General features: G+C 44.1%; 1 protein-coding gene across 5 annotated transcripts in view; it reads right to left on the bottom strand.

Annotated features, from left to right (window-relative positions):
* Nucleotides 1-27,192, bottom strand: part of SLCO5A1 (solute carrier organic anion transporter family member 5A1) — a 264,961-nt gene that overhangs the window by 62,284 nt on the left and 175,485 nt on the right. For all 5 annotated transcript variants that reach the window (XM_056522114.1, XM_056522115.1, XM_056522116.1 and 2 more), the window contains one exon: nt 155-287. In XM_056522114.1, the coding sequence (XP_056378089.1) occupies nt 155-287 (133 nt within the window). The remainder of the gene's footprint in view (nt 1-154; nt 288-27,192) is intronic.

The raw sequence follows: 27,192 nt of genomic DNA, 5'->3' as shown, positions 1-27,192 counted from the left end.
TGAAATTAAGTAAAGAAAGATACACTAAGAACAATTGATTCTATGGATTAGGAAACAGACACCCATGTCAATCAAACATGACAGTGACTTTATAATCTAGGCATCAAACACTGCATTTACTTCTCTTTCAGATCTTACATGGACATGGTCTTACCAGTTGCCAATGAATCTTGGGTCACTCTGCTCAATGTTGACAATGGTGCGAGGATCTACATAAAATCCAATAAGTACTCCACCTAAGAGATAGCCTGCGGCCGGACCAAGGGCGCCCATGACATACATGATAGCTGTAAAACATAATCCAGAAACAAGTATAAGAAAACTGGGACTCCATATAAAGGAAGTAACAGAAATAGCACCAGTTTCCTTTTTATTACTTTAAATGGTCACTGTTGTTTCAAACAACTTCCCTCCATGTTTTTGCTTGTGAGATTCATGTGTTAACAACTCTAAAGTCTTGGCCACTAGGTGTCCTACTTTCCTGCAATCGGCCCTCCACTGACTATTGTTAGGGGAAACCTGTCTCTATTAACAGCCAAGTAAGTGAATGTGGGGCATAGCCATGGCAATGTGCAGGAGAGAGAGAAAATAAGACTGTGTACCTTCATGTGTGAGTGTATAGAGTATGTGCACTGTCCATACAAGGTAGATCATTGCATCTCGCTTATATCAGCAACAGTTCTTTGCTATCTTGCTGCTGCTGTGTATTTCCTTTCAGCTCATAGCACAGTGACAGCCTTTTAAATGCTTAGGTAACCATTCCCTTGCTGTCCTGCGGTTTCCTTCACGCTCATACAGCACCTTGCAAAAATCTAAGGCATTAATAATCCCTTCTCCCCCACATGCCATCTATAGTAGTTTATCATGTAAATCATCAGCTCAGCACAGTGCAAGCCTGTTCAGTGCACTTTCACCAGCACTATGTCATGGCATAGCAGAAAGAATGATATGTTGTTTTGCCCTGTGCTATGATTACCTAGAGAGTTTAGGGAAGTTACTGTGTGTGTACTGCTGGACAGAGCCCAGCTCTAGTCCTGCTTCCTGAAATAAAGAGAATTAGAAATAGGTGTGGACCATGGAGGGGCTCAAAAACAACAATAATAATAACTTTTAAGGGTTAACAAAAAATGTATACGATAGACTTTATATAAAATAAAGATAATTTACGAGGGATGAATAAAATTCTTTATTCTTTGTTCCAAGACGATAAAAAATTTTGCAAGACGAACTCACATCACACCACCTAGCCGGTAACACACTTTTGGAATGTGTTACCTGCTAGGTGGTGTGATGTGAGTTTGTCTTGCAAAATTTTTATCGTCTTGGAACAAAGAATAAGGAATTGATGTTTTAGGAATTGCTGGATAAAGTGCTTTTCTCTTTTTTCTGTTGCGTACCAAGCTGGGCCAGGCTGAGGATCCGTGCAAAACCAACGGGAGGTGAGCTGAAGATTTTTTCTTTGTATTTTCATGAATAAAATGACCCACAATATATTACAGATACACAAAGCCAAAAAAGGACAAAATATAAAATCACACTATTCATTAATAAATTATGAAGCCATGGAATCAGATTTAACAATTTAGCTTTTGCCCCTGAATTTGAGAAGTCCCTGAGGATGTTCCAAAACGATCCATAGCAAGAGCAAAAAGAACCAAGTCTGTGAAATCATTTCAGAAACAAAAATATATCCTGGAACTATGACTAGGACCATGATGATCTACTTCTTTCAGCATTAGCAGACCTGTAAAAACTGCCAAATTCAGAGATGCATGTACAATAGAAAATTGGGGATATTTCTACTAGCCTTCCTAGTTATGTTCCAATAACGGCCAATGTTCGGCCAATTAAATTATTGTTGTGGATGTGCATCACCCTGTGTAAATAGGTGATAAGCATCCAACAATAATGAATATAAAAATTTAAATAAGTTGTTGGCCTAGGTCTAGCTATTCTATCCAGAAATGTGCCGGTATTGGTGTGGGGAAGCTTCATCTGGTTACACATTTCCCTTGTCATTATCCCTTGTTGTCAATAAAGTCCACCGATACGGGTTACAGAGGCGAGGCCCAAGCAGTGTATTATGACCCACATATGTCCTGTTGTCGTAATAAAAGGATGTTTATGGATACTGAAAGGATTCTGGAGTATCCTGAAAAAAACCTGTAAGAATGAGCATATGAGGACATACCAGCTTCATGCATATACCGATATTATCAGATTTTAATCCATGTTCCATGAACAGTAAATGTAATACACTAAGCAAGTGGGCCTCTCCTTACTTCCTTCTGTAAATATCTGAAATAAGGAATTGGCTGTGTCTTTATACTGAAATGGGCACTGTCCGATACAAAAACGTTTTATATGTTGTACATCTTGGCAAAATATTAACATTTTTAATAAACTTCATAAGAATTTTTTTTTTTTATAGAAATCATGTCTTATATAATGGCTTTGTCCAAGCACAGGCATGGACAAAGTCGAGTAAATGACGGTGGGCTAGCACTCTTCTGTGGTTTCTCCTGTCTGATAGGACAGTAGAAAGCACAGAGGAGTTGTATCAGACAGGACAGAGCCGAGAGGAGTCCTATCAGACAGGAAAGAGCACAGAGGAGTCCTATCAGACAGGAGAAAGTACAGAGGAGTCCTATCAGACAGGAGAGAGCACAGAGGAGTCCTTTCAGACAGGAGAGAGTACAGAGGAGTCCTATCAGACAGGAGAGAGCACAGTGAAGTCCTATCAGACAGGAGAGAGCACATAGGAGTACTATCAGACAGGAGAGAGTACAGAGGAGTGCTATCAGACAGGAGAGAGTACATAGGAGTACTATCAAACAGGAGAGAGCACAGAGGAGTACTATCAGACAGGAGAGAGCACAGAGGAGTGCTATCAAAAACCACGCAAACAACATACACCAATACGGTTAAATATAAGAAAAATAGTATACATGATTACCTAAAATAATGTAAAAATATATTAATATTCCTAAAAATACATATATATATACACACAATCCCCTCCACATATCTGCATAATTAAGAAAGGAAGAAAGGGGAGGAAAAATTACAGCAAAGATGGATATATTACTGCAGGCCTTACTGTTACAAATAAAATTAATATCAGATTAACGGACATTATCAATGGTCTAATTTAGACCATGAGGGGTTAAAATAGCCAACTTATAAATCCAAAAGGATTCACGATTTATTAAACGTTGGAACCTATCCGGAACCTCCTCAGGAATAGACTCCAGTATAACCAGAATGAGTTATTTCAAATTCTTATGATGTACATTAAGAAAATGTCTCAATAGACTATGTAACATAAATCCGTGTACAATATTCCATCTATGCTTGTTCATCCTAGCACGGACCGTCTGTATGGTCCGTCCGACATATTGCACATAGGCATAGGCTAGGTTCAGACTACGGAATTTCCGCCTGCAATTCCTCTTTGAAATTGCAGGCGGAAATTCCGCTTGCTAAAATGTATAGTGTAGTGAATGGGTTTCCGTTCACAAATTCACACTTCGGAATTTGTGAAGTGGAATTTGTGAACGGAAAATCCGCTTGTAAATTTCCGCCTGAAGAAAGGGGTTGCTCTTTCTCCAGGTGGAAATCCGCGCGGAACACATTGCAGTCTGTTGGAGACTTATAATTAGTAATAAAGTTGTATCTAAACTTCTGATCCGTTTCTTCCCCGTTATTCTCAATCCTCTGCTTTTTGGTTATTACCAATTCTGCCTTTTTCTTATCTTTTACTTTTTTATATGCATTGCTTAAGAGGGACTTGGGATAACCCTTTTCATGGAAGTGTGCCCTCAGGACAGCAGCCTGCGCATCAAAATCAGCATCGGAGGTACCATTCCTCCGTATGCCCAGGAACCCCCTTCAGCACCCACTTCAGCCAGCTCGGATAATGTGCGCTGTCATAAAGCAAGAAGCTATTGACATCACCTGATTTAAAGAGTGTCCTAGTCCCTACTTGTCCAGTGTCTGTCTTAAAAATATCCAAATCTAAAAATTGGATCGAGCATGTGGAGAAGTGCATCGTAAACTGGAGACCATATTTATTTTGATTTAGTTCCTTCACGAACTCCTCAGCTTCCTTCTTTGTACACACCGAAATCATGAACAAATCATTGATAAATCGATGAAAAAAAACACACAAACTGAAAATAAAATGGGGACTGTGTCATGACCTGGGACTCAAATCACCCCATGAACAAATTTGCATAACTTGGTTGCGAAATGAGTCCCCATGGCACAGCCCCTGGTCTGCCTATAAATAACTTGATCAAAGGAAAAAACATGATCCAAAATAAATCTAATGGACTCCAATAGGAAGCCTACCTGGTCATTCCCAAGTAGTGGATTATCTATAAGAAAATCCCGAACTGCTCTGACACCCAGATCAGTATTAATATTAGAATAGAGCACATGTCCAATGTCAAAAATGAAAATGAAGACTGTAAAGAAAAGTCACGTTCCTGAATTAATTGTGCAGAGTCTCTATGATGATAATTTTAGTACATAAGGTTGTAAAAATAAATCTATGTAGTAAGAAAGATTAGCTGTAAATGAACCATTTTCCAGAAATAATAGGACACCCGGGGGGATTTATTAAACTCTTATGTAATTTAGGCAAATAATAAAATTTGGGTAAAACATCATTTTTGACATTCAGGAACGTGTGTTCCCTCTTATACAGCAGACCTAATTCTGTGGCTTTTTTAATTAAAGCACAGTAGGATTTCTAGTACTCAAGTGAAGGATCATTCCTCATAATACAATAATATTCTGTGTCAGATAACATGCGCAAGGCTTCTTTTTTAAAATCAATCAATTATGCAGATATGCAGAGGGGATTGTATATGTATATATGTATTTTTAAGGAATATTAATATATTTTTACATTATTTTAGGTAATAATCATATGTATACTATTTTTCTTATATTTAACTGTATTGGTATATGTTGTTTGCATGGTTTTATTGTGTTGTTGCATTATGATTTTGTTTTTTTTAATATACAGGGTTAAAATCCTCCGGTATAAGACTGGGAAGGTTTACCCTACCTGACATGCCTGAAGAAGCTGTGCATGCACAGTGAAACGCGTTGCATGGTTGTCCAGTAAAGTTTCATCCGTTACCTGGCGTCTCCCGTGATTGATGTCCTGCACAACGCCACTGAAATCCCTGTTCCTTGCCAAAGTAGTTTGTTGTCCTTACAGAGAATGTGTCACCAAGATTGCTTTTTCTTACTATTATGTTACATGTTCTGTTTTCTACTCTGTTTCTATTTTTTGATTGCAGTTTTGTACATTATTATGGGGGCAGCTATATTGCCTGAGCTTTTGCTTTGTTAACAGCATTTAGAAATTAGCTTTAAAGGGGTATTCCAGGCAAAAACTTTTTTATATATATCAACTGGCTCCAGAAAGTTAAACAGATTTGTAAATTACTTCTATTAAAAAATCTTAATCCTTTCAGTACTTATGAGCTTCTGAAGTTAAGGTTGTTCTTTTCTGTCTAAGTGCTCTCTGATGACACCTTTCTCGGGAAACACCCAGTTTAGAAGAGGTTTGCTATGGGGATTTGCTTCTAAACTGGGCGTTTCCCGAGACAGGTGTCATCAGAGAGGACTTAGACAGAAAAGAACAACCTTAACTTCAGAAGCTCATAAGTACTGAAAGGATCAAGATTTTTTATAGAAGTAATTTACAAATCTGTTTAACTTTCTGGAGCCAGTTGATATATATAAAAAAAGTTTTTGCCTGGAATACCCGTTTAAAGCAGCCACTTGGACTACATTAGCCTGGAGTTGACTCCTTTAATTCGATGGGAGAGTTTTCTAGACATGCTCCGTGACCAGCGAAGAGGTAATTGTGCAGGGAGGTAGAGGAAGAGAGCTGTTACCACCATATATTCTAAATGTGTGATCATCCTGGTGTCACATTTTCATTGTTATCACATCTAGTCTGATACAGAGGGCAAATGCTGAAAAGATTTCCATACAGAACAGAAAGTGTCATCTTATTATTAGGGTTAGTGACAAGAATAAAAAGTGCAAGATTTCACATTATTTTAGATAGTAAAATTAAAAAACAAAAACAAAAAAAAAACATCAAGAAGAATGCTAACATAACAACTTGACAATGTTATTTTCTGATGACACATTCCTTTTAAGATTATTTGGATAATAATTTGGTTAAAATATTGTGAAGCACAGAAAGCCTATGGGTAAGAAACCAGAATATATGTATGTGCTCTAATGTATCTGTATTCGTTACTTTATAAACATAAGAGGGCTGCAGTGTCTCATAGTTAGTACGGTCGAAAAAAGACATATGTCCATCAAGTTCAACCAGGGAATTGAAGGGTAGGGGTGTGGCGCGATATTGGGGAAGGGATGGGATTTTATATTTCTTCATAAGCATTAATGTTATTTTGTTCCAGGAATGTATCTAATCCTGTTTTAAAGCTGTTAATTTTTCCTGCTGTGACCAGTTCCTGAGGTCTCGAAAGATTTAGATTTTTATTGTCATGTAGATTCGGTCAGGTGCAAACAACGCACATCTGGGAACTAAGCAAATCCGCTCATTACAGAATGTAAAGGATAAGATCCAGCCCAGCGAGTCATTACATTACTATACATTTACTTTAGAATATTTCCAGATACAAATCCCTATGTTTAATTTCCTTGCAATTCCTATTGTACTTAGAAACATAAAACACATCTTATAAATTGCATATATCCCGAAAAATGTTCTCGTAATATCCAACATGAAATAGTTTGTTAGCAAGCTAGTTAAAGCCATACTCCTGTCTATAGGGTTGTGTAGAAAAGGGTTGTCTCTTTGAGCAGTCCCTATTTGTTAGAAGAATCCTGCAATCCTACGATAAGATTAAGAGGTGTAAAATGCATAGACACAGTGGGTCCTTAAAAGCTAAAGCTGCTCTTTTTTAAGGGCCACTGTCATTTAGTAAATAGACACATGTCAAACGTTTTGATCCACCGTGGTCTGGGTGCTGGTACTCCAACAATCACTAGAACAAGCACTAGAATAAGTCTATAGACTTTCTATAAAACAGTCTCCTGCAGGAATAAGAGAGACGGGAAGAAAATTACTTACCATATTTTTGCCATATAAGACGCACCCAATTATAAAGGAGGAAAATCTAGAGAAAAAAAAAGATTCTGAACCAAATACAATGTAAAGTATAGGACAGTGATCTTCAACCTGCGGACCTCCAGATGTTGCAAAACTACAACTCCCAGCATGCCTGGACAGCCGTTGGCTGTGTGGGCATGCCAGGAGTTGTAGTTTTGCAACATCTGGAGGTCCGCAGGTTGAAGACCGGACCCGTCACCGCTTGTCACCACTCCGGACCCGTCACCGCTTGTCACCGCTGCCCTGGATGTCGCCCTCCATCGCTGTCGCTGCATCCCGGAGTTGTCCCCGTCGCTCCGCAACGTCTCTGCTGCCCGGTATCCTCGCTCTCCGTCGCCGCCATAACGTCGCTACGCACGCCGCTATGCACACCGCTCCTATTGGTTGACGGGACGGCGTGCGCGACAACGTGATGACGACGAAGGAGAGCGTCGGCCATGCAGGGGATCCCGGCACGGAGCAGTCATTTGCCGATCGGACACCAAGGAGGCAGGTAAGGTCCCTTCCGGTGTCCTGTAAGCTGTTCGGGATGCCGCGATTTCACCGCGGCGGTCCCGAACAACCCGACTGAGCAGCTGGGTTAGATTCACTTTCGCTTCAGACGCGGCGGTCAGCTTTGATCGCCGTGTCTGAAGGGTTAATACAGGGCATCACCGCGATCGGTGATGTCCAGTATTTGCCGCGGGTCCCGGCAGTTGATGGGTGCAGGGACCGCCGCAATATGACCGGGTTCTAATGTGTATTTGCCGTATAAGACGCACTAACTCCCCCCCCCAGTTTTGGGGAAGAAAAGGTGCATCTTAAATCTTATACGGCGAAAAATACGGTAGCTAAGCAATTCTCCCCGCTCATTATATCGATAATTAGGGGTCTCAGCAACCAGACCTGGACAGATTATAACTTTTGACATATCTCCATGATGTGCCAAAAGTATTTCCATAAAAAAAAAAATCCTGTTACACTTTAACTTACAGAGCAGACATCACTGATTCTAGCTGTAAAGCATAACATAAAAAAATAAGGGTCTTTACTACAAGGCAAATATTGGACAAACAGGCAAAGTATTCAGTGACCCTTGTGATCGTGGGGCCCTAAAAATCATCACTGGTCAGCTGCATATATCCCTGTCTGAATAGGATCTGTATAACTGATATGGATGTACGGTAAGTGAAGGGCCATTTTATTTTATTTCATTTGTGTTTAAAAAAGGTGCCACTAGCTATCTCCCTACTTGTCCAGAGCACATTTTCCCCCATTTTTTTCACAGACTTTGGACTCCTGCTGCCCTGGCAGAAGTCCAAAATCAGGAAATGCGAGGGGGGGGGGGTGCATTTCCTGATTTTGGACCAGGGCAGATCTATATCCACTGGAGGTAAACAATGACTATAAGCAGAAATCTTTATTATACAATGAATAGCACTTATATACAAAAATTGGAATATCCCTTTAAAGGGGTACTCCGGTGGAAAACTTTTTTTTTTTTTAATCAACTGGTGCCAGAAAGTTAAACAGATTTGTAAATTACTTCTTTAAAAAAATCTTAATCCTTAAATCTTAAATTCAGTAATTATTAGCTGCTGAATACTACAGAAGAAATTATTTTCTTTTTGGAACACAGAGCTCTCTCCTGACATCATGACCACAGTGCTCTCTGCTGACATCTCTGTCCATTTTAAGAACTGTCCAGAGTAGAAGAAAATCCCCATAGCAACATATGATGCTCTGGTCAGTTCCTAAAATGGACAGAGATGTCGGCAGAGAGCACTGTGCTCGTGATTCAGCAGATAGCACTGTGTTCCAAAAAGAAAAGAATTTCCTCTGTAGTATTCAGCAGCTAATAATACTGGATGGATTAAGATTTTTTAATAGAAGTAATTTACAAATCTGTTTAACTTTCTGGCACCAGTTGATTTAAAAAAAAAAAAAGTTTTCCACCGGAGAACCCCTTTAAAATGTGCAACAGGTGCTCATCAATATCTAGTGTAATCCCTGACAGAATCTACTTTATTCCCACAATGCAACGGGTTTCGCCGAGGTTCCACTTCATCAAGCATGCCTGATGAAGTGGAACCTCCGCGAAACGCGTTGCATTATGGCCATAAAGTAGAAGTTTTGCCTTTACCTTGGAGGAAATATTGGAGGAAATTTTGTGTTGGATCTTTCTCTGTGAAAGGTGGAGCGGCTGCTGGAACTTCATATTATACACATTCTGATCAATGATTGTACTTGGACGCAGTACAACCTCCCTTGGTAAGCGCAAATTGACACTCTGCGTTACCTGTATACCTTGCGATATCACACTACGTAGCGCATCCTGCTCTGCCTTTTTATTCAAAAACAAGCTGTCATGATCAAACATTATTAATAATTTTATAGATTTGCTTTTAAAAGTAACATTTCAGCAGAGTAGTCTAGGAAACCACTGTGGATCAGATGCTAGAAATTGCCTAATATAGCTCAGAATAAATTTACCCATAATGTACATGGAAAGATTGTAACAATTATCAGAGATCGGTCAGATTGTGAGAGACTGTCTAAAAAGGAACTAGACTAGGTAGCCTGTACTTGCCCCATTAACAGATTTTGGATGACCTGCACCTTGGGACTAGATGCACAAGAGGATTTTGTTCCGTAAATAAATGTATAACTGAGTCATGTGCTTACTGAGGTTTTTGTCAGTGTGAAGTATATGCACTGACAGAGAATGTCATAAGAGGACAAATACTATGGTAACCAAATAGAATTCCTTCTCATTTGTACTGTTCTCTATTTTTTGTGCAACTATAACCCTGTAAGTCACTATATACTGTAGCATAGTTAAAAAGAGCAGCGGACAAGAAACAAAGGAAACTGTCTAAATGTGTGGGAGAAGTGTATGAAAAATTGGGGTAGAGTAAGCATTAATTTAAGACAGCGCTTCTGGATCTTAAAGGGGTACCGTATATACTCGAGTATTTCACCTCAAAAAATCAGGAAACGTTATTGACTCGACTATAAGCCTAGGGTGGGAAATACATAATCCCCCCATGTAATCATCCAGACCCCCATCATCCCCTCCCCTTCATCATCACCGCCTATCAATCCCTTCATCAGTGGTCTTCAACCTGCGGACCTTCAGATGTTGCAAAACTACAACTACCCAGAATACCCATCCAGCACCCCCCCCCCCTTTTGTTTTGTACTCACCTCCCCTTGGCGGGAAGTTAGAGTGAGCTGGTCCAGGCCATCTATGCTTTAGGGACCGTCCCGTGGGGATGGTTAGTCATTGCGGGCTGTCCATTTTCACCGGGGGGCCCTCTTCTCCGCTCTTCGGGCTTGCCCCAGACTAGTGACATTGCCTTGACGACGACGCACAGGGACATTCATGCGCAACGTCCCTGTGCGTCGTCATCAAGGCAACGTCACTAGTCCGAGGCCGGGCCCGGATCGGAGAAGAGGGCCCCCCAGTTAAAATGGACAGCCCGGGATTGACAGGTGGAGAGTTCACTTGAGTATAAGCCAAGGGGGCGTTTTCAGCACGAAAAATCATGCTGAAAAACTCGGCTTATATATACTCCACTGAATTGTTTTTCTCTCCATTATGCCTGAACTGCAAAAAGAAAAAAACACTTTTAACTCACTCCCTCGATACACTGATTTCCATCTTCTGGGCCCCGACCATCTTCGGCATTCTGGGACCCGACACGTCCCACTGCGCTGAGCTTACCACCGGCCGCAGCAATGTCCTGCCTCGGCCAGTGATATGCTGAGCAGCAGTGTGATGAAACGGGCACGGGCACCAGTAAGGAGATCGCATTGTGGACTAGAGCAGTGATAGCGGAGGCACTGGGGAACAGGAGAGATAAGTATAGGATTGTTTTTTTGACAGAAGACAGAAAAAAAAGCCCTTTAATTTTACGTGCCAATAAAAACTGCAATACACTAAAAGAAACAATAGTGTTGGAGGATTTTGCTTTGTGTCAGTGTAAAAACCTTATGCAGTGAAACCTCTGAGGTTTCACTGCATTAAAAAGTGATTTTCTAAAGGGGTTATCTTCTCAAAGAACATGACCTACTGTTCTTTGAAATACAATAAATGGTGCAACTGAAATTCAGTCACAGAATATCTGGTCTAGATAAGGAGGTGGTGGATCTTCCAAGAATCCAGCATCAAAGGTCCAACACTAATATTAAAGTAGTAATTCATTTTCAAATAGCAAGAGCAGATTACTTCCTAAAATTGTAAGTACATTGCTGATGCACATTTATTCACTGAGCCACTTAGCTAGTTTGCAGAAATTTGTCAGCTTCATCCAAAGAAATCTGACATTAAATCTCATCCTGGTGTCACCTTGCAGAATTAAACTGCCTACATGAAGACTAAAAAATGGGTATTATAAACCACACAATACTAGACACTCTATCATTTATCTAACTCTATAGACTTTCTATGAATCTGCACCCTGTTAGCTTTAAGCTGAAGAAAATGGGAATATTTTTTCTCATCTTTCAGTCTAGCAATCCAAGGGGTCCCAGCACACAGATCCCACCCCGACCAAATCTCATGATACACAGCACTTCTACATAGGTGGCCAAGAGATACATGTAACCAGCTTCATCACCTGTAGGACCCAATATGTTGTTTACTGTATCCAGTGCCCTTGCAATCGCTACTATGTTGGATCTATAAAACACTCAATGTTTATCCGGTTCTGTTAACAGCTACGCCTGTCCCAATCAGGAGAAGGCATCTGTTACGCCGAGCACTCCGGGTCGCTGCTCCTCCCCGGAGTGCTCGCGGCGTTCACCTTCATGCAGCGCCCCAGTCAGACCCGCTGACCGGGAGCGCTGCATCAGTGTTACCGGCGGGGATGCGACCCGCGTAGCGGGCTGCGCCCGCCCGCGGCTCGCGTCCCAATCCTCTCACCTGTCCTGTCCTCCGTTGGCTCAGTCGGCTCAGTCCCGGCGCGCGCCGGCTCTCTGCGATTTAAAGGGCCAGCGCGCCACTGATTGGCGCCTGGCCCAATCAGTACTCACACCTGTGCCCTCATAATAAAAACCCACTTCCCCTTCCTTGCATTGCCGGATCTTGTTGCCTCAGTGCCAGTGTTCCTTGTGTATGTTCCAAGCCAGTGTTCCAGATCCTCTGCCGTTGCCCCTGACTACGATCCTTGCTGCCTGCCCTGACCTTCTGCTATGTCCGACCTTGCTCTTGCCTAATCCCTTGTACTGCTCCTGTCTCAGCCGTCAGTTGGGGTTGAGTCACTATCGGGTGGAACGACCTGGGGGTTACCTGCCGCTGCAAGTCCATTCCGCTTTGCGGCGGGCTCTGGTGAAAACCAGTAACCCCTTAGACTCCGTTCCCCTGGTACTGCCCACGTCATCACCCCAACGACACAGAGGATCCACCACCAGTATCCTCACAGTATACCCATCCGGATCCTGACAGCGTCTCTAGGCTAACGGAAGATCTACATGCTGCACACACAATGGCCAGACAAAGTCTCTCTCATTCTTCAGACTAGAATGTGTTGAACATGCTCCCCCAGGCGTGAATAAATATATAATGTACAAAAAAGAAAGTTGCAACAGCACTCTTGGTCAAAAAATGGAGGCTCTTAGTGCACTTTTTGATCAAAATGTGTCCCCCCCATTTTGATCAAAAAGTGCGCTAAGAGCCTCCATTTTTTGACCAAGAGTGCTGTTGCAACTTTCTTTTTTGTACATTTGGTATTTGCCACAGCAGCGAGCACCTGTGTATTAAGTTGTTGTGCTGGCTATTTTTCCTTTTGTGAATAAATATTTACCTGCTGCGCAGAGAAGCACATTGGAACTCTCGCTTAGAAGCCACTGGCCCATTGGGTTTCAACGAACGCAATGAATTAAACTTTTTGTAATGTTTCATGTTTTATCTTTTGCACCTTTCTTTTTTAGCTCTCTTCACCCAGCCTTATTTTCTGCTATTTCTCTCTATGCCTCTAGTTCTACTCTGTTGTGCTTCATCCTTTTTAAGACACTCAATCAACCATCAACCGTATACTCATACACATCGAAGGGCGCTGGGGTGCCCAGACGGAAGCTTGACAGCTCAACGTCTACGTTGCTAGGTGACAAACCTATTAACTGATACATCGTCACGGCAGTCAGGTTATTTAACCGAAGCCGTAAGAACGTTCTGTGGGCGTGACCAAGCGGGTAACCCCACCAAATGGGACCGTCGCACCACGAGCTCTACTGAGGTCTTTCTTTTCCTCCCTCCCTGGCTTCAGAATATTAACAGGTTGTCTGGGCATAGGATGTTTTTTTTATTTAGTGGCTCAAGTTTCATTGAAAATAAAGTAGTATACTACCTGGCCTGCTTCTGCACCACTGCCGGTTTCCTGAGAGCCCTGTCTCCGCCACGGTCCTCTTCTTCTGCATCCAATGATGTGCAGACAGGAAATTCCCACTCAGCATAGACAGAAGAGATCAGCTATTGAGTAAGCATTTCCTGTCCATACAGAATGTCACTAGAAGCAGTAAAGAAGAGAACCTATGGATGAGACAGGACACTCGGGAAACCAGCAGAGGAAGGGGAGTGGGTCGGTTAAGTATCCAGCTTTGTTATTTACAGAGTGGTGTAAGCCATAATGCCTGCAGTATGGACAGTGACCACTGAGGCTGCTGATTGGCTGAGGAGCTGTCAGGATCCGGACTGGTATGCAGCGAGGACACTGGAGGTGGATCCTCTGTGTCAGTGAGGTGATGGCATGGGCTGTACCAGGGGAACGGAATCTAAGGGGTTACTGGTTTTCACCAGAGCCCGCCGCAAAGCGGGATGGACTTGCAGCGGCAGGTAACCCCCAGGTCGTTCCACCCGATAGCGACTCAACCCCACTGACAGCTGAGACAGGCGCGGTACACAGGAACAAGGCAAGAGCAAGGTCGGACGTAGCAGAAGGTCAGGGCAGGCAGCAAAGGGTCGTAGTCAGGGGCAACGGCAAGGGTCTGGATACACAGGCTTGGGATACACAAAACGCTTTCTCAGGGCACTAAGGCAACAAGATCCGGCGAGGACAGGAAGGGGAAGTGGGTTTATATAGAATGGGAGTGATTAACACCTAATTGGGCCAGGCACCACTGGCCCTTTAAATTTCAGAGAGCCGGCGCGCGCGCGCCCTAGAGAGCGGGGCCGCGTGCGCCGGGACGTGACAGCCGGGGAACGGGACAGGTGAGAAGAACGGGATGCGACCCGCGGGCAGGCACGTCCTGCCGCGCGGATCGCATCCCTGCCGGGGGACTCAGAGCAGCGTTCCCGGTCAGCGAGTTTGACCGGGGTGCTGCTAACGGAAGATGAACGCCGCGAGTGCTCCGGGGAGGAGCAGGGACCCGGAGCGCTCGGTGTAACAGTACCCCCCCCCTTAGGTCTCCCCCTCTTTTTGGAGCCCAGGAATCTGCGGACAAGCTCCTTGTCAAAAATGTTGGCCTCAGGTTCCCAGGACCTCTCTTCAGGGCCACAATTCTCCCAATCAATTAAAAAAAATCTTTTACCTCGGACGATCTTGGAGGCAAGGATCTCTTTGACAGCAAAGACATCAGAGGAGCCAGAAACAGGAGCAGGAACAGTAACCTTGGGAGAAATGCAGTTAAACACAAGAGGTTTGAGAAGAGACACAAGGAAAGAGTTAGGAATACGAAGAGAAGAAGGAAGATGAAGTTTGTAAGAGACAGAATTAATTTGATTCTTGATTTTAAAAGGACCGAGGTAGCGAGGACCCAACTTGTAGCTAGGGACACGAAAGCGTATGTATTTGGCCGAGAGCCACACTTTGTCCCCAGGGAGAAAGACAGGAGGAGTTCTTCTCTTTTTATCTGCATGTCTATTCATTCGAGACGAGGCCAGTAGGAGCGAATTTTGAGTCTCCTTCCAGATAGCGGAGAAGTCACGGGTTACTTCATCCACGGCAGGAACTCCAGAAGAAGTGGGAATGGGGAGGGGGGGGCAGAGGGAGACGGCCATGCACCACAAAGAATGGGGATTTGGCAGAGGATTCAGAATTTTTGAAATTGCACGAGAATTCAGCCCAGGACAGAAGGTCAACCCAATCATCTTGGCGGGAGGAAACGAAATGTTGCAAGTAGTCACCAAGAATCTGGTTTACTCTTTCCACTTGTCCATTGGATTGGGGGTGATAGGAGGACGAGAAATTTTATTTGATCTTTAATTGATTACAGAGAGCTCTCCAAAATTTTGACACAAATTGAACGCCTCTATCCGAGACGATATGCGTGGGAAGCCCGTGAAGACGAAAAATCTGCAGAAAAAATTGCTTCGCCAACTGTGGCGCAGAAGGAAGGCCTGGAAGCGGAATGAAGTGGGCCATTTTGGAAAACCGATCAACGACCACCCAGATAACAGTGTTGCCATGGGATACGGGAAGGTCTGTACTGAAATTCATGGCAATTTGGGAACATGGTTTCTCAGGGACGGGCAAAGGATGGAGGAGTCCAGCAGGCTTCTGGCGAGGGGTTTTATCCCGGGCACAAACAGTACAAGCCCGAACAAAATCAGTAACGTCACCCTCCAGTGTAGGCCACCAGTACAGACAGGAGATTAACTGAATAGACTTTTTAATGCCAGCATGACCAGCCAGGTGAGAAGAATGCCCCCATTTGAGGATCCTGAGGCGAAGGCGTGGAGGAAGAGAAGTCTTTCCATAGGGGGGTTTGCCCCAGTGAGGTTGGAGCAGAGGAGACCAGGCACTCAGGTGGTATGATATGCTGCAGAGGGGCTTCAGACTCAGAGGCATCAGAGGAATGAGAAAGGGCGTCAGCTCTGACATTCTTGTCAGCGGGACGGAAGTGTATCTCGAAGTTGAAGCGGGCAAAAAACAACGACCATCTAGCCTGGCGAGGATTCAGACGCTGAGCGGACTGGAGGTAAGACAAATTCTTGTGGTCAGTGTAAATGACAATGGGGTGTTTGGAACCCTCCAATAGATGTCTCCACTCCTCAAGTGCTAACTTGATAGCCAGAAGTTCACGATCTCCAATAGAGTAGTTCTTTTCTGCCGGAGAGAAAGTCTGAGAAAAAACCACAAGTAATGTTATGTCCGGTAGCGTTTTTTTGCAGAAGTATGGCTCCAGCTCCGACTGAGGAAGCGTCAACTTCCAGGAAGAATGGTTTCAACGGATCAGGTCTGGACAGAACTGGTGCAGAGGTGAAGGCAGCTTTGATACGATTGAAGGCCTCATCCGCTTGTGGAGGCCACGACTTTGGATTAGCATTCTTCCTGGTCAGAGCCACAATAGGGGCCACAATGGTGGAGAAGTGGGGAATAAACTGTCGATAATAGTTGGCGAATCCCAGGAAGCTTTGGATAGCACGGAGTCCAGAAGGGCGTGGCCAATCCAAAATCGCCGACAGTTTATCTGGATCCATTTGAAGCCCTTGGCCAGAGACTAGGTAACCTAGGAAAGGAAGACTGTTGCATTCAAAGAGACATATTTCAAATTTAGCGTACAGGTGGTTTTCACAGAGTCTTTGGAGCACTTGTCGGAAATGACGACAGTGTTCCTGTAAGTTAGAGGAAAAAATCAAGATGTCATCCAAGTAAACCACAACACAGGTATACAATAAGTCCCGCAAGATCTCATTAACAAAGTTCTGGAAGACTGCAGGGGCGTTGCTGAGCCCAAAGGGCATAACTAGATATTCAAAATGTCCATTTCTGGTATTGAAAGCGGTTTTCCACTCATCACCTTTACGGATGCGAATAAGATTATATGCGCCCCTTAAGTCCAGTTTGGTGAAGATACTTGCTCCGCGTAGACGGTCAAAGAGTTCGGAGATCAAAGGCAGGGGATAGCGGTTTTTGATGGTAATCTTATTTAAACCGCGGTAGTCAATACATGGACGTAAGGATCCATCCAGCAGGGGATGAGGATTTCCGAACAAAACCTCTCTTTAGGTTCTCCTGGATATACTCCGTCATGGCTTGAGTCTCTGGGGCTGACAGAGGGTAAATCTTGCCATGGAGCGGAGTGGTACCAGGAAGGAGGTCAATGGGACAATCATAAGGTCTATGAGGAGGTAAGATCTCTGCTTGCTTTTTGCAGAATACATCTGAAAAGTCCTGGTAAGCCTTGGGAAGGCCCGGAAAAGATGAAGCCTCAGGGGTTTGACAAGTGGGAGCAGATGTGAGACATCGCTTGTGACAAGAAGGACCCCAACTTTTGATCTCCCCAGTTGTCCAGTCGAGGGTAGGAGCATGACGCTGGAGCCACGGCAGGCCGAGAAGAACTTCAGAGGTGCAGTTAGGCAGAACGAAAAATTAAATTTTTTCATAGTGAAGTCCAATGATCATTGGCAGGGGTTCAGTGCGGTAGCGCACAGTGCAGTCCAATTTCTCTCCGTTTACAGAAGAGATAAAGAGCGGCTTGACGAGACCTATTAACGAAAGAGGCCAAGATAAAGTTTCCTGCAGAACCTGAGTCCAAGAAGGCCATTGCTGAGAAGGAGGAGTTGGCGGAAGGAGAAATCCGCATAGGTACAGTCAGACGTGGAGAGGCTGAATTCACACCAAGTGTCGTTTCACCCTTGTGAAGTAGGTGCGTGCGTTTCTCCTGATGCGGAGGGCGGATAGGACAGTCTTTTAGGAAATGTTCGGTACTAGCACAGTACAGGCATAAATTCTCATTTCGGCGGCGAGTCCTCTCTTGTAGGGTCAGGCGAGACCGATCCACTTGCATAGCCTCCTCGGCAGAAGGCACAGGAACAGATTGCAAAGGACTTTGGAAGAGAGGAGCCGGGTAGAAAAACCGCCTGGTGCGAACAAGATCCTTTTCCTGTCTAAGTTCCTGGCGTCTTTCCGAGAAACGCATGTCAATGCGGGTGGCCAAATGGATGAGTTCTGACAGATTAGCAGGAATTTCTCGTGCGGCCAGGACATCTTTGATGTTACTGGATAAGCCCTTCTTGAAGGTCGCGCAGAGGGCCACATTATTCCGGGACAGCTCTGAGTCGAGGGTGCGGAACTGGATGGCGTATTCACCCACAGAAGAACTCCCTTGGACAAGGTTCAGCAAAGCAGTCTCGGCTAAGGAAGCCCGGGCTGGCTCCTCAAAAACACTACGTACTTCAGAGAAGAAGGACTGGATAGTAGCGGTGGCGGGATCGTTGCGGTCCCAAAGCGGTGTGGCCCATGACAAGGCCTTTCCAGACAGCAGACTGACCACGAAAGCCACCTTAGACCATTCAGTAGGGAATTGGTCCGACATCATATCCTGGTGTAGGGAACACTGGAACAGGAATCCATGGCACTGTTTAGAGTCCCCATCAAACTTGTCCGGTAGAGACAGGCGGAAGCTGGGAGCAGCCACTCGCTGCGGAGGAGATGCAGGAGCTGGCGGAGGAGATGGTTGCTGTAGTTGCGGCAGAAGCTGTTGCAGCATAACGGTCAGTTGAGTCAGCTGCTGTCCTTGTTGCGCGATCTGCTGTGATTGCTGGGCGACCACGGTGGTTAGGTCAGCGACACTATGCAGCGGGACCTCAGCGGGATCCATGGCCGGATCTACTGTCAGGATCCGGACTGGTATGCAGCGAGGACACTGGATGTGGATCCTCTGTGTCAGTGAGGTGATGGCGTGGGCCGTACCAGGGGAACGGAATCTAAGGGGTTACTGGTTTTCACTAGAGCCCGCCGCAAAACGGGATGGACTTGCAGCGGCAGGTAACCCCCAGGTCGTTCCACCCGATAGCGACTCAACCCCCCTGACAGTTGAGACACAGGCGCGGTACACAGGGACAAGGCAAGAGCAAGGTCGGACGTAGCACAAGGTCAGGGCAGGCAGCAAAGGGTCGTAGTCAGGGGCAACGGCAAGGGTCTGGATACACAGGCTTGAGATACACAAAACGCTTTCTCAGGGCACTAAGGCAACAAGATCCGGCGAGGACAGGAAGGGGAAGTGGGTTTATATAGAATGGGAGTGATTAACAACTGATTGGGCCAGGCACCAATTAATGGTGCACTGGGCCTTTAAACTTCAGAGAGCCGGCGCGCGCGCGCCCTAGAGAGCGGGGCCGCGCACGCCGGGACGTGACAGTCGGGAAAGGGGACAGGTGAGAAGAACGGGATGCGACCCACGGGCAGGCGCGTCCTGCCGCACGGATCGCATCCCCGCCGGGGCACTCAGAGCAGCGCTCCCGGTCAGCAAGTCTGACCGGGGCGCTGCTAATGGAAGATGAACGCCGCAAGCGCTCCGGGGAGGTGCCGGGACACGAAGCTCTCAGCGTAACAGGAGCTTAGGTGACATCTGTTGCAAAAGGAAGACCAGGGTGTCAACTGGACTCTCAACAGGGAATCACCACAGGATAGGAGAAGTAAGTAACTGCTGCTTTGATTTAAAACCTGGATAACCCCTTAAGGACCTAGGGCGTATGGATACGCCCTGGCTTCCTGGTACTTAAGGATCCAGGACGTATCCATACGCACGTGGTAATTTGGGTCCCCGCCGCGCGCCGGGCGGGGACCGGGATGCCTGCTGAAATCATTCAGCAGGCATCCCGTGCAAATGCCCCCCCCCCCCCCCCCCCCCAGCGATCACGGCAGATCGATGGTGAATTCACACCAACGATCTGCCGCGATTCGGGTCATACCCGGAGATACAAGGTGATCGGGGGTGTACAATACACCCCCTATCACCCACTGTATTTATGGGGAGGTGGCGATTTTGTCACCCCCTCAGGAGCGCTGCTATTGTCCAGCCAATAGCAGCCGGCAGGGGAGAGGTTAACGGCATCTTCTCGCAGCTCTGCCCGTTAGCTGAGTTCAGTCAGCGGGCAGAGCTGCTCGAAGGTACCACAGACCCCCCCCCCCTCTGTGCGACCAGAGCCCCCTCAGGGAAGAAAATCTGCAGGAACAGAGCAGGGAAAGAATACACTCCAGGGCAAGGTAGGAGTGAGTGTAAAAAAGTTTTAAAAAAGTTTTAAAAAAATCCCCTCCTGACCCCCTAATAGGTCCCCAAGGGTCCACCATAAATTTTTCAGTGTGACACGGGCCCTATTAGGGGTTCAGGGCGCTACATTTGCCACCCCATTTTTTTTGTCCACAGGTTTTTTTTCTCCCCTATATAATGGTGTGTGATTTCTATATCCAATAGTTACACCAAGCACACACACTACATACTTCCCCGCCCCCCAATACTTCCCCGCCCCAAAAAAATTTCATAAAGAAACACAAACCTGATAAGTCCTCTAGGGGTATTTTTTCAAAAAAATGGTTCATGGGTCACTGAGTCACTATCATCGGGGACTTTTTATGTTGCCTCAAATGCGCACCCCGCTCAGGTGGAGAGAGAGCACTGCGCATTTGAAGCAACATAAAAAGTCCCCGATGATAGTGACTCAGAGACCCATGACCCATTTTAGGGACGGCCACACACATCACATTCCCAGAATGATGATTCAGAGCATAGGGTTTGGGGGTGGGCATATTTTTTTGTTTTGGCTATGCTCTGGGTCATCATTCTCAGAACATAACCTGTTTTATTATTTTACATCCCACTGTACCTCATTTTAGTAAGTGTACCCAGTTATTTACCCCATGTAATGCCCCTTGAGGGGGGTCCCAATGTTCTGGCACCATAAGCATGTCGAAGCTCAAGGCCCCTGACTGCACTCCTGTTCTTCTGTGACCGGTCCAGATATGAGGTATGTCCTTACTCCAAAGAAATGTATTTACATTTCAGCAAAATTTGCAAATGTGACTCCTTCTCTTCTGAGCATTGTAGTTCGCCCGCAGTCCGCCCGCAGTGCACTTGACGTCCACACATGGGGTATTTCCATACTCAGAAGAGATGGGGTTACACATTTTGGGGGGCATTTTCTCCTATTACCCCTCATAAAAATGTAAAATTTGGGGGGGGGGGGGGGCGGGGAATGGATTTTAGTAAAAATAACAAAAAGATTAATTTACACATCCAAAGTCGTCAAACACCTGTGGGGTTTTAAGGCTCTCTGAACCCCTTGTTACGTTCCTTGAGGGGTGTAGTTTCCAAAATAGTATGCCATGTGGGGGGGGGGGGTTGCTGTCCTGGCAAAATGTGCTTTCCAAAAGCCAAATGTGACTCCTCCTCTACTGAGCATTGTAGTTTGCCCGCAGTGCACTTGACGTCCACACATGGGGTATTTCCATACTCAGAAGAGTTGGGGGTTACAAATTTTGTGGGGCATTTTCTCCTATTACCCCTTGTAAAAATGTAACATTTGGGGGAAAACCAGCATTTTAGTGAAAAAAAAAATTCATTTACACATCCAAATTTAACGAAAAGTCGTCAAACTCCTGTGGGGTGTTAAAGCTCACTGTACCCCTTGTTACGTTCCTTGAGGGGTGTAGTTTGCAAAATAGTATGCCATGTGTGTTTTTTTTTTTTTTTTTTTTGCTGTCCTGGCACCATAGGGGCTTCCTAAATGGGACATGCCCCCCAAAAAAACATTTCAGCAAAATGTGCTTTCCAAAAGCCAAATGTGACTCCTCCTCTTCTGAGCATTGTAGTTCACCCGCAGTGCACTTGACATCCACACATAGGGTATTTCCATACTCAGATGAGATGGGGTTACAAATTTTGGGGGGAATTTTCTCCTATTACTCCTTGGGGGGAAAAATTGGGGGGGAAACTAGTATTTTAGTGGAAAAAAAATGTATTAACACATCCAACTTTAACGAAAAGTCGTCAAACACCTGTGGGGTGCTAAGACTCACTGTACCCCTTGTAACGTTCCTTGAGGGGTTTCCAAAATAGTATGCCATGTGTTTTTTTTTTGTTTTTTTTTGCTGTTCTGGCACCATAGGGGCTTCTTAAATGTGACATGCCCCCCAAAAACCATTTCAGAAAAACTCACTCTCCAAAATCCCATTGTCGCTCCTTCCCTTCTGAGCCCTCTAGTGCACCCGCCGAACACTTGACATACTCATATGAGGTATTTCCTTACTCGAGAGAAATTGGGTTACGCATTTTAGGAAGATTTCACCCCTTTTAAAAATTCAAAAACTGGGTCTACAAGAACTTGCGAGTGTAAAAAAATGAAGATTTTGAATTTTCTCCTTCAATTTGCTGCTATTCCTGTGAAACACCTAAAGGGTTAACACACTTTCTGATTGTCATTTTGAATACTTTGAGGGGTGCAGTTTTTATAATGGGGTTACTTTTGGGGTATTTCTAATATGAAGGCCCTTCAAATCCACTTCAAAACTGAACTGGTCCCTGAAAAATGTTGATTTTGAAAATTTGCGAAAAATTTGAAAATTGCTGCTGAACTTTGAAGCCCTCTGATGTCTTCCAAAAGTAAAAACATGTCAACTTTATGATGCCAACATAAAGTAGACATATTGCATATGGGAATCAATATATTTATTTATTTGGAATATCCATTTTCCTTATAAGCAGAGAGCTTCAAAGTATAAAAAAAAATGTCCATTTTTTTCATCAAATTTGGGAATTTTTCACCAAGAAATGATGCAAGTATTGACAAAATTTTACCACTAACATAAAGTAGAATATGTCACGAAAAAACAAACTCGGAATCAGAATGAAAAGTAAAAGTATGCCAGAGTTATTAATGCTTAAAGTGACAGTGGTCAGATGTTCAAAAAATGGCCGTGTCCTTAAGGTGAAAATGGGCTGGGTCCTTAAGGGGTTAAATAACATGACCCAGAATAAAGTGTAGAAGCAAGAACAGAAGAGATGTTAAAAGCTTCCAGCCTGCTATATTTGCTTTTCTATTTATTAGCATCAGCTTTTGTAGCATTTCTAAAAGGCAATGTAAAAGCACATTTATGATGAAATGTTGGGTTCGGGGAGCATTACCGGCAGAGAAATCTTTAGTCTGCTGTCTGACCTCCTAATAATACAAAAATGAATTAAAACCCTAGATCTGGGTGTCACAGCAACTTGCTGACTCACAAAAGTTGCTGAGAGACCAGCACTTAGCATGATATGCTTTAGTAATAGTGATTATATATGAAGTAGCACTAAGGTCATAAAAGAGCAATTTACACATAATAAAGGAGGATAATACTTGGTGTAAATGACTTTCTGCATCCTCTCTGATCAGCTGATATAAAGGGTTATCCAGCAAGAGGGTTGTTTTTCTACTATGGGCAGTGTGTGGGAGATAAGTATAAAAATAAACATCTACTTACCTCTAGCCCCCCACCATGTATCCAATTTCCTGCTTCAGTCCCCCAAAATTATAGTCTAACTAAGCTGCAGCAAGACTGTCATCCCTGGAAAGCACCTGAGCCCATGTATCATACTTCATCTCAGCAAATCGCTGGCCAAGGCAGGACATCGCTGCCCGGGTGCTTCCGTAGATGACAGTTATGCTGCTCAGTATTTTCTCATTGCATTCAATAGAAAGGCTTTACAAACATACAATATGTGTATTTAGAAGCATAATATGAAGATGTTATGCTTTAAAATACACCTAATACACCAACAAATAGTTTGAACATATCCTTAAAGAGTAATGGTCATCAAACCATATTTTCTAAACTAACTCAAATTATATTCCCTAACAAATTCCAACACCCCATCTGCCCTTAAAAAAAATTCCAAGCTTTAAAAAGCTGTGTATCATTCCTTTCCCACTGCTCACATTGTGTGAGCTCCCTACAGGAGAAAATAGGCATTCCCCAGCAGGCACAACGTGACTAAGGCCTGCAAGAGCTGTGCCTCACCATGCCCAGCACGCAATTTCTGAGTTTGGTCTCCTGTGAGGCCAGGAAGAGACCAAACTAACTGTTTGACTTGTGGCAGGGAACAAAACATATAAAGATTGAGAATTTTAACAGTAAGTAAATAGCAAAGTGTTTTATAATTACATAAGGAACAATATATTAAAAGTTTAGTTTGGTGACGGGTTGTCTTTTGGCACATTTTAGGGGGGATTTATCAACTGGCATACACCTGCAAGATTATGTACATTGTGTGTTTTTACGTCCAAGGGGGAAGACAGCACTAGTCCCTGCTCTTATGCCCGTGACCATCCGGATAACCAGTCCAGATACAGAACATCCAAGTGGTATAGGTCACAGCAAAAAGTATGCAGACTCCCAATTTCAAAAAAGGCTGTGGTCTTTATTTAGGTCATCAGCAGTGCAACGTTTCGGCTATAGTGTAGCCTTTGTCAAGCACATTGACTTGTGCCGTAATCATGATCTAATTTTGCATTATTTTCATTTCATTTTGTCTTTCTTAGTGTGGTTGGTTAGAAGATAAACTGGTTAGTGCACTGAATTTATCACTTGAGTAAAACCTATTATTTCACAAATGTACACCAATAACCAGCTGGATTAGGAATGTGTGTGAACTTTTCACACTTTTGTGCACTATCCAGGGGGTTCCTGTCATTTGCACAAATTAATTAAGTGATAAGCGCAACATATACATTTTGTGCAACTTCGAAAACCACACCATTTCTCATTGCTCATATATCTGCACTAATGTCTGTTGTGTTCATGTCTTTATTTTGCACATTTGTGTATGAAAAGCTCAACACTGAAGCTGTAAATGTGAAAATGGCCATGGTTATGTGAAAGCTTATGGTTACTCAAGGTGTTTTTTCCCTTTATGGTTGGTTTACTCTTTACACTGTAGAGATGTGAAGAGAAAGATGCGCACAGCTGAGAATAACTAAGCCAGTATTGGGATGTACAACAAGGACATCCACAATTGTGTATTTAGGCTCCTTTCCTGGCATCTTCCCCTGTATATAGCTGCAAGAGAGCACAAAGCACCACGGGGCTCCCCTGGGCTTCCAAGCTTCCATCACAACCCTGTAATTTTTTGTTTTATTTTAGCTTCATATGTAAAGCAAAGCACACAGTGTACCAAAAGAAGATATATATAATTGTAAACCTGAAGACTCTGCATAAACCTCCTCCATCACCAGAAATTGTCTACATACTGTAGGTAGATCACACACACACCATACACTACTGCAGTGGCCGGACATTACATTACTATGAAGACCGCAGCGTCTACTATGAAAAATCATATTCACACGATGGTACGGGAGACACCACGTTTTTCAGGGCATGCTACGTTGTTGTTCTTTAACCCCTTTACACAAAATCAGCTACATGTACGTGGTGATTAGGGATGACTTCCCGCATCACCAAGTACATGTACCTGATGGAAATAAACTGTCACAGTGCCGCCGGGCGCTGTGATAGTTTATTGAGCTCGGCTGTGTTGCACAGCCGAGCCTCCCTGAAGCCGGACAGGGACCAATCACATACAGGGACCAATCACATCGGTCCCCGGCCGGCGATCGCTGTTATTGGTCCGTCAATACAGAGGGACCAAAAGCAGGGATCTAGTGGGGGCCTCCTCCTTCCCCCTCTCCTCCATGTTTCATTCTGTGGTGAGGGGGGCCCCATCGGAGGCCACCCACGGGCACTCAGGATTGGAGCTGTGCTCCGATCCTGAGTTAACCCAGTAGACACTGCGGTCACTGTGACCGCAGCATCTATTAGGGTTACAGAGAGAGGGAGCTCCCTCTGTCACCGATCCGCATTCTTCAAAGTGAAAGCAGAGCGCCAATGTTCGCCATGGCAACCGCAGGCCTGACACTGGCCTCCGTTGTCATGGCAACATGAGTGATCAGTCCCTAAATAATCTATCCTATGCCTGTCAGCACTGACAGACATAGGCATAATGCAATGGAGTACATAATGCAATGGAGTATTTGTATTCTTTTTAAGCCAGTTTGTCCACTTTTTAAATCCAGTGTAATCCCTCCGGACAGACAAGCGTCACATATTCTGTATTATTTTGTATGTTGGTTGTTTGTCGGCAGAACCATCACTGTGCAGGGAGCTTAGGAAGAGGAGAGGAAACCCACTGCAGAACTAATCTACCTGGGTTGGGGATGCTCTGATGATGCAGTTTTCCATGTATGTTCATATATATACATATATATATATATATATATATACACAATTTTTGTTTGCTTGCAGCATATTCAAAGTGCAGCTTTTCTAAGTGCATCAGAGATATTCAGGAGACTGAATTACACATTGTAACTGCAACAGAGCTTCATCTGTGTTTTTGGTGGCTACAAATACACTCTGCTTCAGAACAGGTAAGGAATCTGCCAGACAGATTTTTGCTATTGTCAGTTTGCTAATTAGCATTGGGCCATTAAGGAGTTAAATTTGTTGTGGGGGGAGGAGCTTTTGAGGCAGTGTGTGTATAAATAGCAACAGGGTAATTAGCTTGCCTAATTGTAAGCTTGCAGCATATTCAAAGTGCAGCTTTTCTAAGTGCATCAGAGATATTCAGGAGACTGACTTTGACTTTGCAACTGCAACAGAGCTTCATCTGTGTTTTTGGTGGCTACAAACCCACTTTGCTTCAGAAAAGGTAAGGAATCTGTTAGACAGATTTTTGCTATTGTCAATTTGCTAATAAGCATTGGGCCATTAAGGTATTCAATTTGTTGTTAGGGGAGGAGACATATTGTTAATATTGTTGAGCAAGCAAAGCAGGAAGACAAAGTGGATGTTCTTGTCCATCTAGGGACAAATGATCTGGCTAGCAATGAGGCTTCACGGGTAAGGAATCCACTGTTTTTATTCTCTGCTTTTCTTCCTGTGCAAAAACTTCAGAATAATGATAGATGTGCATTAAAGAATTAAACTTATGGCTCAGTGAATGGTGTCAAAAGAAAGATTTTGGCTGTGTATCTCACAATACCTCTAGTTGGAATAGAAAGGAACTGTACAAGGAAGATGGTTTGCATCTTTCTCTCAAGGGGACAAATGTTCTCAGTGAAGAGTTTAAAGTATTTTCTAAAAAGTATTTAAACTAGGACAAGGGGGGAATGGGGGGGGGGGGGGAGAGTGATAAGCCATCAGTCAAATTGCCCCCAAAACAATGCAATAACTTGCATGTAGCACCTAGGTCAAAAGAAGACAAGCTCAGAGTCTTGTCTACTATTGCTCACAGTTTAAGGAATAAGATCAATGAACTTTGCTTAATAATGAGATCTGAAA

This window comes from Hyla sarda, chromosome 5 (assembly GCF_029499605.1).
Source record: "Hyla sarda isolate aHylSar1 chromosome 5, aHylSar1.hap1, whole genome shotgun sequence".
Classification (NCBI taxonomy): domain Eukaryota; kingdom Metazoa; phylum Chordata; class Amphibia; order Anura; family Hylidae; genus Hyla; species Hyla sarda.
Note: the sequence above shows the minus strand (reverse complement) of the source record. Positions and strands in the feature narration are given on the sequence as shown.